The sequence below is a fragment of the Cupressus sempervirens genome, chromosome 6, assembly GCF_028749045.1.
Source record: "Cupressus sempervirens isolate cs-2001-9-10 chromosome 6, ASM2874904v1, whole genome shotgun sequence".
NCBI lineage: Eukaryota > Viridiplantae > Streptophyta > Pinopsida > Cupressales > Cupressaceae > Cupressus > Cupressus sempervirens.
This window is the reverse complement of record NC_143123.1, coordinates 336,951,489-336,965,226: the sequence shown is the minus strand read 5'-3', so window position 1 is coordinate 336,965,226 and position 13,738 is coordinate 336,951,489. Positions and strand designations below refer to the sequence as shown.

At 37.2% G+C, this 13,738-nt stretch overlaps 1 protein-coding gene across 1 annotated transcript in view; it reads right to left on the bottom strand.

Moving 5' to 3' along the window:
• Nucleotides 1–1,031: 1,031 nt before the first annotated feature.
• Nucleotides 1,032–13,738, bottom strand: part of LOC149552522 (syntaxin-22-like) — an 83,385-nt gene continuing 70,678 nt past the window's right edge. Inside the window, exons 5-7 of the mRNA XM_089788107.1 lie at nucleotides 1,876–2,033; nucleotides 1,683–1,783; nucleotides 1,032–1,588 (exon numbers count right to left, since the gene is read on the bottom strand). Coding sequence (XP_089644233.1) covers nucleotides 1,523–1,588; nucleotides 1,683–1,783; nucleotides 1,876–2,033 — 325 coding nt within the window. The 3' untranslated portion in view covers nucleotides 1,032–1,522. The remainder of the gene's footprint in view (nucleotides 1,589–1,682; nucleotides 1,784–1,875; nucleotides 2,034–13,738) is intronic.

Sequence of the window (13,738 nt, the reverse complement as noted above, 5' to 3'; positions counted from 1 at the left end):
TAGCCTGCCCTCTTCATCAAACAAAAACAGTTCCACGAGTAAAGAGCCATCCTAGTCACCAAACCAAAGCAATAGACACTGAAGGTAAGAAATGCTCTACTAAGATCAAACCAAACATAGAAGCAAACGTTTTCCCAAAAAAAAAAAACTGAAAATCGTGGAGCAACAGCTAGAGTAGATATCATGACTGAAGTCATTTTCTAATCAAAATAAGAATGTCTTATTTCACTGATTTGTAATTTTCACATGCTCAATTGACCATATGATCGCCATATGAATGGATTACAAATTTATGATGCACTCATATGCCAAGCAGCCTAAAGAAAGTCTTCATGAATAGGTTGCTAACGAGAGTACATCCACTATTTTCTGAATCGAATGAGACATCAGCATGCACATTGACATAAAAACAAGTGCACACAACATCAGCATACATCATGTCGTCCTTGGCTTGAGGATTAAAACTTGCTAAATTTTGGTATTTTTTACATTAAAAGCTTCAAATAGACGTGTAACTAAAAAAAATATTCTCAACTTGCTATTCATCTCTATGAGAATCTCATTTAGTTCTTTATTACACAGAAAAATGTAAGGCATTTCAAATCTGTCAACCGACAGCGGGCTGACCATTTATTAACTGATCAAATAAAACTCAATAATCCCATGGTAGTCAATCTGGTAAAACATAAATCTGCTTGTCTATTTAGTGCAGAACCGAAATGCCTTTGACAACAATAATTCTGTGTAGAACAAACGATCTAAACAATGTTCCACCAAATGCAACCATAGGGATGCACAGGACATATGAGGTACAGATGGACTGAAACACATCTGCAAAGTTCAAAAGAAACCAGCATATACATATGGAATCATTGTATGTTTTCATGTTGCTAACATGCAAGTACCTCGTTGTTGCGAGGATTGTAAAAACATTTCGAGATCAAATGGACAAAGGTTGTACCAAATAATGGAGGAACATTTTATATGTAAAATAACCAGACAAGTGCACCTCTCTTGTTTAGATTGTAGCATGCAGAAAACCATATTATTCATTCATAAATTAAAAAATCACAAAAAAAAAAACAATTCTTCTTCCACGAGACCACAACACGGATTTTTTCAATAGTGGCTCACAATAGCAGAATAACTACGATCGTACAAATTATAAATGTTAACTGTTATTTAACACTATGGACAGCAACCTTTTGCATACTAATTACACACTATAATCAAATGGCAACAAACTATATTACAAACTTCTTTAACTTTTCCATATCCTCTTCACCACAAAATGATTCAGAGCATATACCATGTGTAACAAAACCAATAGCGTTTGTCCAACCTGAAAAAATGATGACTACACGGCATTGGGGTGCAAATGAACCCAGCTTTCAGATACATCAAAAAACTGTTCTGAAGAAATGGTAAGAACATATCCAATTTTGTTCCTACCAATCTGCAGAGACTGCCAAAGCTTCTAAAAAGGAAGATTTAAATTGTTGCGCTGGGAACACATTGCCAATTATGCTGCAAGGACTATGATGATAATGAGTAATACGACACCAAAAATTACCAGCAACAAGCATGCCTGCATGAGAAAGGTATGTTATGTCATGATATTGTGCTGATACATTGTCCTGTAATAATAAGAAGTGCATATGAAATGGAAACAAGATATTTACCAAAGATGAATTGGATTTTTGGGTTTTAGATGCCTTAGCAAGTTGACTTTTAGCTTGAGCAGTTGCAGAGTAAGAGCTCTCAATGTTAGAGTCGATATCATCTGAATTAGCAAATCAATCATCAATTTTTATTAAAAAGTGGCTTTACCTATAAGAAAACAAAATCAATTAATTCAAGAAATACACTCTTCACCTATAATCACTCCTTGCTCATGAACTAGAACTGCAAGATCCTTGAAAATTTCATTGACTTCTCCAATTTGCTGCTGAATCTCCTTTATCCCTTGTTCCCGTTCTTCAATAATGGCCTCATTAAACACAACATCATTCTCTAACTGAAGAACTTCCTGCCTGCATCATTTCCAGGTTACATGGATCATGAGAAGCTTAGAAGTTGTCAAAACAATGAAAATAATACATATAAAAATGGAACTCAAAATAAGTTATAACAACAAAGTTTAAAATGACCAATAAACTAAGACTGCATTCCTGTAAATTTTATACAGGTGGAAAATGTAACAAAGACATTGAAATTGCATAAATGCAAGTGACAGTATAAACAAGCGCATGAATGGGTCGATTAAATTCCATATAAATATTGACAAAACTGAAAATTGCACTCATGAAAGCTAAGACAAGAAAGTTAATTATTATGCAATCTATTGCTTCCTATCACGCCAATTCAATGAAAGCTTCTCATTTAATAAAATCAACTAATAAGAATATTGTGCCCAGATATCATACTCCCTTGTCTGAGTCAATAGAAGTGAAGGTTTGATGAAGTTTCCAAGAAATGTAGGGTTGGTGACTCTACAATATTATCAGTTAGGTTCTAGTCAAATAAATATTAGTAGAGTAGGCAGTTTTTCATTGCTTGGTTGAAAGCTGCTTTGTGAAGTGGACAGAAACAAGAAATGTGACAAATTACAGAGGTTTAAAAGTGATTGCATATTAAAAAGTCAAATTAAAAATTGCCAACTGCGGCGCGGAGTCATTGTATACACACAATATAGAAACCAAAGTCCATACAGGCAGTATACAAGTATTGGTTTTACCAGGACTACATGGACAAACATCCCCGCCCGTCCCCAGGACAGCAGGACTTCAGGGGACATGAGAAATCCTTTGATTGTCCCTGGCAGTGGTCATACATATCCCCAATGGCAGAATCAAAAATCAGTTAGTATTTAGAAACATAGAAGGGTAGGGAGCTGAGACAAATTTGCAACTTAAAACACATAACCCATTGCCCTAAAATATATCTTGCTACCAACTCTTATGTTTGCAGCTGAGAAGTGAAAATGAAATCAGGAAAGAAAGGAAAAAATGCCAGAAGAAGATTTGCAGGCTCATAGTCACCTTTGATATTGAGAATCGTCGAAAATAACAATAATCACTTCTTTTAGCTTGTTTTTGTATTTATTTTTATTTCTGGTTTTGTCTGTTCTATTTTGTGTAATTTGACATCACAAATTTCAGTTTTGAGATTCTCGGAATCAAATCAAAATGAACATAAGGGAATAAATTCTTAAAAAGCACAAGCACTGCTGCACCAAATCTTTTCCATGCCCTTCATGTAGTGCCTTCTGTGACTGCATTCCATTTCATGATTCTTTTAATCCAAGATATATTGCATGATGGGATGCATTCGATGACAATGCATTATTTTGGCCATTTGTATCTTTAGCTGTGATAGATGGTTAGATTATGCTGTTATTTACAGTTTTGACCATATCCGCATGATGATGCTATCAATGTGACATGATGTTTTATGATGATATTTGATGTATTTAGCATTTAAGACTATCGATTATGTTATCAGGACAATTTTATTGGTTTCTTCGTTATATTATGCCTTATATGCATATAAATGATTATTTAAATACCTTACTTTTAAATGAAATGTTTAATTTAAATGCAATGTTTATTTAAATTATATGTACATTGAGTAGTAGAAAATAGGACAACCAGTGCCACAACATTCTTTATGTCTGATAGTGTCACTCGAGTGTCAATGTTCCATTAGGCATTTTATTGTTATATTATATGTGCTTCAGTTATTTGTATTGTGAGCAACCACACTTGATGCTTGTGTGCTTCAATGAACAAGCACCAAACTATAATGTCCCCTTCTCCACGCTAGGCTTTCTGACGCCTTGTTGGTCTATCTTTCCATCCGGATAGGCTAACAGCATTAATCTTGAGGATGCCAACCAGTCACAGGATTCCATTTGGTTTCATTGTGGAGATATTTAAGTTGTGGAGCTTTCTCTAATTAAGTCATTTTATTTTATAAAGATGATTTATAAAATTACTTTATGAATTAAAGTCATTTTATGACAAAAGTAACTTAAGTGACTAAAAGACGAAAATGGCTTTTATCCCATATTGCCTAGTTGTTTGTATTTCCCCTCATATCGAGGTTATAAAAGCAAGGAGCTTCATTGGGATTGGCACCATGAAATTTATCAATATATTTAGGATAATCCTAATTGCTTAAATGTGACTGGTTTTCTTAAGGACGAAACCCCTTAAGGAGAATCAAGAGGCTGAACGTAGCCCTAGTATCTCACCTTACTTATCCAGGTTGGTATCAAAGGTAGCATGTTATTGTCAGCATGAAATCTTGGGATTATGGCAGGTGGACATCGAAGAGTCACCCGAGAGAAAGGTACTTGGGCCCAAAACATTGGTGTACGGATATCAGCTTGGTGGATAGAAGTTGAAGCCAGCAGCTCAGAAAACAGTCAGTCCAATGCCCTCGTGACAGAAGGTTACTAGTGGAGATTGGTGACTACATTTCCATGGTTCTTGCTCAGCGGTCAGTGTTTATACGTATAGTGGTGCTCGGGTGATGCCAGTATGCAACGTTCGGAACCATGATGGAAGTCATTCCGAAAGCATCTTAGACAGTGTTCGTTAACCGGTACCCAATCGTGGTACCCTCCTCTTGATGAAATTGGGTTTGTATGCTAAGTCCAAGTTTACTTGTATCAAGATTAAGTTTGTGCCTTAAGAGGTCTTCCTAAGTTACTGAGAAGTCCCTTCCATTGTTTGCTGCATTTTCAGTTAATATCTTCTATCTATTGTTGTAAACAATGCTACTTATGTCAATGCAAAAGTAACTTCTTGATTCGCCAATAACATAAAAGTTTCTTTGGACTTATTAAGTTGATTTATGTTAGCAGCCATTCCATAAAGTTTTGAAAACAGCCATAGAAAGGATATTAAAGTGGTATCAAAGCCACATGACTTACCAACTTGTGGGTAAATTATTGAAGTTGAAGTCTGGTTAAAATATAAAAATGATAGATAGCATGAATAGGAAACCCTATAATTTTAGTCACATCCGACCTGAATAGGTAAGATTGTCAGATCAGATTGATATTGAGGGCAGTTACACGGCTGATGAGGAGCTAACCTTTGAGACAAGCACATAGATTGAACAAGTTGAACAGGTTGCACAGGTACAAGTCACTCAAATGGCTCATGATGCGAATGAACAAGAACGGGAAAGGAGGGAAATGTTGCAAGCTATTAGACATGGACAGAATAATATTGCTACTGCACTTCAGCAACTTACAAGGACTATGCAACAACTAGCTCCGATTCAAAGGCGAACCCGAAGTCATCACAGCAGAGGCGGTAGTGTGGCAGGATCACCCCGAGCTGCTAGGCTCTCACATGGAACACTGACAGGCCGCTGATTCCCTTTTTGCTAAGAATAATGCCGAGGAGGTAGCTCCACCTACAGCAGCAGGCTTACTTCTAGATAATGTTATGGCTATGTATGATGAATGGGACCTGTTCCCAGATCCAATTAAGCAGAATTTGTCCTTTGTTCAATAAATGAATCAAGAAAGGGAGACAGAGAGACCACAGTAGGATAGAAAGCCTAGGGCATAGAATAAGGACTTGAAGCACGCCATGAACAAGTTATCCCTCCCCGTTTGCGATGGCAACAATAAGACATTTGCTAGAGCTTGGATTCACAAGCTAGACACCTACCTGACACTTAAGCCCATACCGGAGACGAAAGCCATTAGATTTGCCACAAGCAATTTGGAGGAAGCAGCATATGATTGGTGGCATCATTGACCAGTCGCCCAGGATCATGGTCTCATTACATTTTACGAGACTTTCAGCTCTAAGTTGACCACTCATTTTGACAGGAAGGACATTGAGGTCTATTAAAGGGATTTGGCATAATTCCAACAAGGTGGATCTTTAGATGACTTCATTGATGAGTTTCAACGGATCTCGGTTATGGTTCTAGATATGACAGAACAGCATAAGGTAATGATGTTCAATGAGAGCTTAAGAGACAAATTTAGAGGTTTGGTCAAGGTCTTTAAACCAAATACATTGGATGATGCTATTAAGATAGCACATGATCTAGACTCACCTTCTTTGATACTACAGCCTCCTAAGAAACCTTGTAAGGGTTCTACTTTGTTCCAAAAGAACAAGAATCAGCATAAGACTTCCCCTCCCAAATTGGACTTTGAGACACAGAATGAACTCAGGGGGAAGAAGCTATGCTTCACTTGTAGGGAGCCATGACACCAAATCACAGATGCCTTGGAAAAGGTAAAATACATTATGTCAAGGTTCTTTCAGAAGAGGAGGACAAGCAGCAGGGGGGCAGCGAAGTTGATGGCAGCAATGAGGAAGAAAGTGAGGAGCAACCTCCTAAAGAGAGGAAGAAAGAATCTACTTCGAAACAATCCCCTATAATAGCTTTCGTTTCAAGCGATCCCACAAGTCACCCCTTTCGCTTGAAGGGTGTAGTTGGAGGGCAACGTATTGTACGTCTTTTAGATGCAGGTGCATCACATAACTTCATAAGCACACACTGGGTTTCAAAGAGAAAGTTACAAGTTGATGACATACCCGAGTTAGAAGTTAGAGTGGCAGGAGGCGATAGATTGAGGTGTACAGGGAAAGTGTCTAGGCTTTCAATTCACTTTGATGACTTTCTTCTAGAGGCAGATTTTTATATTGTTGATTTGGATGGATTAGACGCCATGTTGGGAAGACAATAGTTGTAGACTATTGGTAGGTACATAGTTGATCATAATAAGATGCAGCTAGAATTCTTACAAGATGGTCAACAGGTGATTCTCAAGGCCATGCCAAAGGGTGAACCTAAAGTAATTTCAGCTCACAGCTCACAAGATGGAGGCTATGATGAGGCATGATGACATGGAGTGGGCAGCGTACTATTTCATTTCCTCTAAGGCTACATTAGGATCAAGGCAGCAGCTTCACATTGACATTTAGCCAGTGCTTGATAAGTACAAGAGGTTTTTTGAGGACATGCCCCCAGGTATTTTTCCCTGATAGAGGGTTTGAGCATATCATTGAGTTAGAGGAGGGCGCCAAACCCGTCATTACCACTCCTTATTGTCATCCCAAGCACTACAAAGAGGAAATAGAAAGGACGATTAAGGAACTCTTGGACATGGGACACATCAGATCTAGCTCTAGCCCTTTTGCTTCTTCGGTAGTTTTGGTGAAGAAGAAGGATGGCGCTCTTCGCATGTGTATTGATTACCATGCTCTCAAAAAGAGGACCACTAAGAACAGGTACCCTATTCCTCGCATTGATGAGTTACTAGATGAATTACACGGGGCAATCTATTTGTCGAAGATAGATCTTAGATTTGGATACCATCAGATACGGGTTCATAAGGAAGATGTGCATAAGATAGCTTTTCGATACCACTACGGAGACTATGAGTTCTTGGTTATGCCATTAGGGCTCACCAATGCACCAGCCACATTACAATCATGTATGAACCATATTTCTAGAAGACATTTAAGAAAGAGCATGTTGGTATTCTTTGATGATATCGTGGTTTTCAACAAAACTTGGGAGGAGCATCTACAGCACCTAGCTGAGGTACTTAGCATTATGGAGGAGTATTCATTGTTTGTAAAGGAATCGAAGTGTGAGTTCAGATTGACTGAGATTCTTTACCTTGGACACGTGATTGGTGCAGATGGGGTTGTTGATTCCCAAAACCGCAGATTGGAAATCCAAGAGCCTGCCACTTCTCCGACAGGACTTCTCAATCAATTATGGCCAACGAACGGGAATACTTCTCGGTTCCCCTGCACTTCAAACTTTGCTACACCCAAGCGGGTAAACCTTTACCTCAAACGCTGACTGTCTGGTTCAAGGCTTTTCTAGAGCGAATTTAAACTTCTAAGTTCTTCGGCTGGCAAGGTCCTTGAACTCGATCAAAATGAAAATTGGATGCTGAGTATTTAAATTGTATAAGGTTTTAATAATGGATCTGATGCTTGTAGAAGGAATATATAGATTTTCTGACTTCAATAATAGAAAGACCAGTGCCTCTGCTCATCCGAGCAATAGAGTCAACTTCAGTGAATTTTCATATACAACTTTATAATGTTTTACACACTTATAACTGCCAATAATTTGATAATCAAAATGCGACAAATCAAATATATACGCAACCTTGAATTAGTCCAGATTGAACTTTAACTCCTCTAGTAAGGAGACAAACTGGACACAGATGCGGAAACAATTAAATATTTAACACAGTCTGTGATGATCGAATTTAAATGCTAAATGATCGTGCCCACTTATTTGACGTTTAAATTGTATACAGAATTCCAAAAATAATTACAAAGGACTATTCCTGTAGTTTAAATCTCCACACTTTTAATAATAGACAACAAACATTTTATTTTATTATTAAAATAAAATAATAGAGTTTATATTACAAAGCCATATTGAGCCCTTATTCCTCCATGCAATATAATATAATATACTTCTTGTGAATGTATGAATCCGGATCTTGATGTCTGAATATTACTTGTTGGATAGATTTACATATTTATATATCGGAAATAGAAGTAAGGCGTCCTTTCATTTATGAAAGGATATGACTTTTCTTCTGAACAACAAAGTTTTAATTAAATAAATTATAAACCCTTAGTGATCGCATCTCTTCTTTAATTAATCACATTATTGGAAACTCTACAACAGTTAATAATATACTTTATCAAGTGATAATTTTGCTTATCATAATCACTTTACTTCTGAACATTGCAGATGAGTATCATTTTAATATTTGATGTTTGTCGTAAGTCTCTTTGTCTTTGTCTTGGTCTTTTCAATATTTCTGGCGATGATATTTCATTCTCCTGCATATATTTTCCAACCTCTAACAACTCCTTGAATAACATCGATTTGAATGCTTGGTGCAACTTTCTTTCCAAATTCTACATCCGCCAAATGATCCATATTCGAAAGACTATGATTTCGACTTTCAGGGGTATCGTTTGGCATTGAGTATATGTATTGCTCCTTACAAACCGTCAAACAGGTGGGCCAAATTTGCAGAAGCGAAATCCTTCTTATAGTCATGCTCCGATTGTCTAGAGATTCTTGAATGTTCAACGCACAGAAACTTTTGTTGCTTTGCATAAACTCGTATGCTCCTTGCTTGGCTTCCCAATTTTTCTTTGTTTCTTCCACGGATTTCACCGTCCAACTCCTGATGCAATTTGTGTGCTTGTTCTGGTGCCTTCCAGCATGCCGTCTCTTTTGTTTGTAGACACACACATGGCATGGACATTAGCGGCAACATGATAATGGTTCTTGAGTGAATCCTGACAGTATATGGACATTTGAGAAATGTCGAGTTTTATATAATTTAGTGCCAGCTCCCTGGGCAAACAAAGATGGAATGTGTTGACTAGTTGATGAACTGTCTACTAATGTTTTTTATCTTTCTCCTGCCTTCATATTTTCTAGAAGCCAGAGCTTCAATATGGATGACAATTTCTCTTCATAATTTGCAGTACTCTTCATGACCTTTATTTAAAAGTATTTTTGGAGCAGAATGAATTGAAAATGTTCATGAAGTATCATACAGCAGTCTGTCATCTTCCAACAATTGTGATGTTTTGATTTCATGGGAAAACAAAAGAAATCTCTGAACTCCATCTATGATATTCATATGCATCCAGAAGATATAGACTCGTTTCTCTTTCCAAAACTGGAATGATGAAATCTGTTTTTATTCATACTGACCCAATTATCTCATCATTTTGTTCACCGTGCCTTGAACAAATCAAACTCCTTCAATTTTGTTGTTGTAGGCCTTTATGTCACTACATAATGTATAAATTCAGTATTTTGTGCTCATATTTGCATGTAAATTTCACATCTTCATAGTATCCTAATAGGAGTATGTAAACAAGATCCTTTTTGAGGTGAGTAATCTTTGTTACGATCTGAAGATGAGACATTGATCTCTAGCCTTATCTCTTAAATTTAGACAAAAATTGAGCTTCTAAATTTGGGCTCCATCAGGGGTTAAGGTACACCAGAAAAAGATACAAGCAATCCTAGATTGGCCACCTCTGAGGAACGTATCAGATTTGAGGGGCTTCCTCGATCTTTGCTCTTATTACAAAAGGTTTGCTAGAGGCTTGTCTCAGATAACAACTCCCCTTACTGATCTCACACAAAAAGGGGCATTCAAGAGGACAGATGATGCAGAGGAGACCTTTAATAAGCTCAAGAAGGTGATGAGCACATGCTTGATTTTGGCACTTCTCGACTTCTCTCACCCTTTTGTCTTAGAGTGTGATGCTTCAGGGAGCGGAATTGGCGCAGTGCTAATGCAGGATAGACATCTGATAGCTTATGAGAGTCAGAAGCTCAAGGATAGTGAGAGATTGTACCCCACCTATGACAAGGAAATGCTAGCCATTATGCATGTTTTAGCCAAGTTTAGATAGCACTTAATGGGTGGCAAATTCACGATTAATACAGACCACAGCAACTTGTGATATTTCTTAGAATAGAAGGATCTCAATGAAGGACAACAAAAGTGGGTCAGCAAGATTCAGGCCTATGATTTTGACATCGAGTATGTCAAGGGTAAGAACAATATAGTTTTTGATGCACTTTCCAGAAGACCCTCAGTAGCAGTGTTGTGTCATTTTAGAGATATCGGCAGATTGGAAGCCTCAATTACTAGTTGAGTATTCTATGAATACTCAAGCTTGTCAAATCATGGATGGCAGCTCTAGGACAGCAAGTACAAGGTAATCGATGATGTGATTTTTTGTATGGATAACATCTATCTCATACCAGAGTCTAAGCTCAAGGAAAAAATTAAACAGACTCTTCATAATGCACCATCATCGGGACACCCAAGTTTATTCAAAACCTATAAGCAGGTCAGAGAAAGGTTTTCATGGAAGGGCCTCAAGGACAATGTCCTTTAGTATGTCAGAGAATGCCTGACTTGTCAGCAGAACAAGTCGGAGTACGAGTTTCTAACCAAATTATTATAGCCTCTCACTATTCCAGCACAGAAATGGGAGAATATCTCCATGGACTTCATTACAGGATTGCCGAGAGTGCAGGGCACAGATTCCATTTTTGTGGTTGTGGATAGATTGACTAAGTTTGCTAACTTTTATGCTATAGCGGCAGATTGGTCAACCTCTTAGGTAGCCGAGTTATTTTTTCGAAAGGATTTTCCTCTATACAGTCTCCCTCGAACCATTGTGAGCGACAAAGATAGCAAATTTCTTAGCACTTTTTGGCAAGAATTATTCAAATTGGCAGGTACAAAATTGGCACCCAACACAAGTTACCACCCACAAACGGACGGGCAGACTGAGATAGTAAACAAATGCGTGGAGGGTTATCTCCAGAACTATGTAGTGGAGCAACAAAGAGCTTGGGTTAAATGGTTATATCTAAGGGAGTACTGCTACAACTCCTACCACATGTCCATCTAGATGACACCATTTCGAACTCTCTATGGCAGCGAACCACTGTCGTTTGTAGATCTGGCTTTATAGGACAGCGGAGCACCACTAGCTGGAGATTGGATACAGGATCAACAGGACATTCTCAGATCTCTTCTGGAGAACATTTTTCAGGCTCACAATCAAGAGATGCACGCTGATCACCATAGGATAGAGAGGAATTTTGAGTTAGGGGACATGATTTACCTTCGTCTCCAACATTATAGATAGAGCTCCTTGAAGAAGAGTGGGTCCGAAAAACTTCAGCCTAGATTATATGGTCCCTATCAAATTACTTGGAGGGTTGGAGAGGTTGCTTATGAGCTGAACTTGCTAGATGATAGTAGAATTCATAACATTTTCCACGTGCCTTACCTCAAGAAGGCAATTGGTCAGCATTTAGTGCATTCCATTGGATTGCCCCCACTTGATGGGGAAGGGAAGCTGGTTTTGAACTGAGGTGATTGAGATCAAAGCAAAGAAGCTGCATAACAGATCCATCAAAGAGTATCTAATTTGTTGATGTATAGCATCAATCAAAGTGATATACTCATTACATTGAGTATTTGTATTCATGATTTATATGAACATTATTTTATGTCTTATATTATTGATAAGAATTATATATATATATATATATGCTTAAAGATGAGTTATACATATGGTTATTTATTAACTAATGATGATTAACTATAGAGACATGTCTCCTCCTCTCTTATTTAGGAGTCTTCAAATCTGCATTTGGAACACATCAATCACATTGGCAATGTTACTACATTTGCAGAAACGGCCCTAGAAAAACAACATGGTATCAGAGCCAATCTACAAACTTGTATGTGATAATCGTCTCAAATAAGTTCAACTGCAGTAAATATTCAAAGATTTTGAATCACAACATATACAAAGATTTTTGTATTCTGAATTTGGTGGCTTCTTATACTATGATCACTGTTGGTGGAAGACAATGCAATGGAGAACTTGTTTCGTGATTATTGTTCTACAATAAGCGTCCATAAATCTCTGTGAACTGGGTGACCAGTATTCTAAAATTCAGCCATCTTAATTATCTGCAAATTAGACACCACAAGTTGGGCAGCTGGAAGGTTGGTGTTTGGTCTAAATTCCTAGGCACTTTAATTACCAAATGACATATGTTTAAGATGCCATTGAAGGGCGATCTGTACATTGGATTGAGGACGTCATTATTGGTGCAATTTTTCGCTATTGTCACCACTGCTGGGCATTATTCTCTGCTGAAAATCATGGGTTGTGCATGAGATTCTTCTCTAATTCATGGCACATACTAGGAAGCCACGTGAGGGTTTCAAAGAAGGATGATTGCATTCTTAGGAAGCATAATTTCTTTTATCAACTACTCAACTGCAAACCAGATTATTCCTTGCAAGTGCCCATTCTGAGCACCATGGAGAAGATATGGAGAGGCGGCAATCTATATTGTTCACCAAAATAATGTGAATTTGATTCAATCGATGATTGTGATGCCTCGATTTTACTGGATTCGGTAGAGAGGAAATTCTTATCTGAGAAGTAGTTGACTGCAAGTGCAAATGCGTATTCTGTGAGGGGATATGATTACATCAATTTCATAAAAGAGGAGGTCGAAGCAGCGTGTCCTCTAACTGTTTCATGTGCAAACATTGTTGTGCTTGCGTATGACTGACGTTGGTAGCGCATCAACTAGTGGAATAATTGATTTAATCAACGATTATAAATAGGTAATAGTATGTATATTTATTGTTGCAAATACAATATTTATTAGAATGTTAGATATTTTGTTCTTGCAAATAGAATATAAATGGTAATAATTAATTCTAAGGTAATGGAAAATGGGGCCGATAAGGTATGCAAATTATTATTTGTACCTTCTCTTTATGGAAATAATATATTAAAAGTGTAGATTAAAACATATATATTAAATATATGTATATATTTATATATTCATTTAAATTTTACATTTATTTGATCTATACTATATTGGAAATTATATAACGATTAATGAATTACAATGTGAATCATGATAATATTAATGAGAAATATAATTATGTTGTAGGAGCTATTTTGCCTCATCTTTCTTCCGAGAATGTTCTTGCAAGAAAAAAGAGGGAGATTAAGAATCATGGATGAGTTCAAGAAAATGGAAGGACGTGTTTGCTTCTACTATTAAGCTTAATGAATGTTTGGAGCTTCTATGGATGAAAAAAGCGAGTTGTAACTTAGAAAGAAGTCGC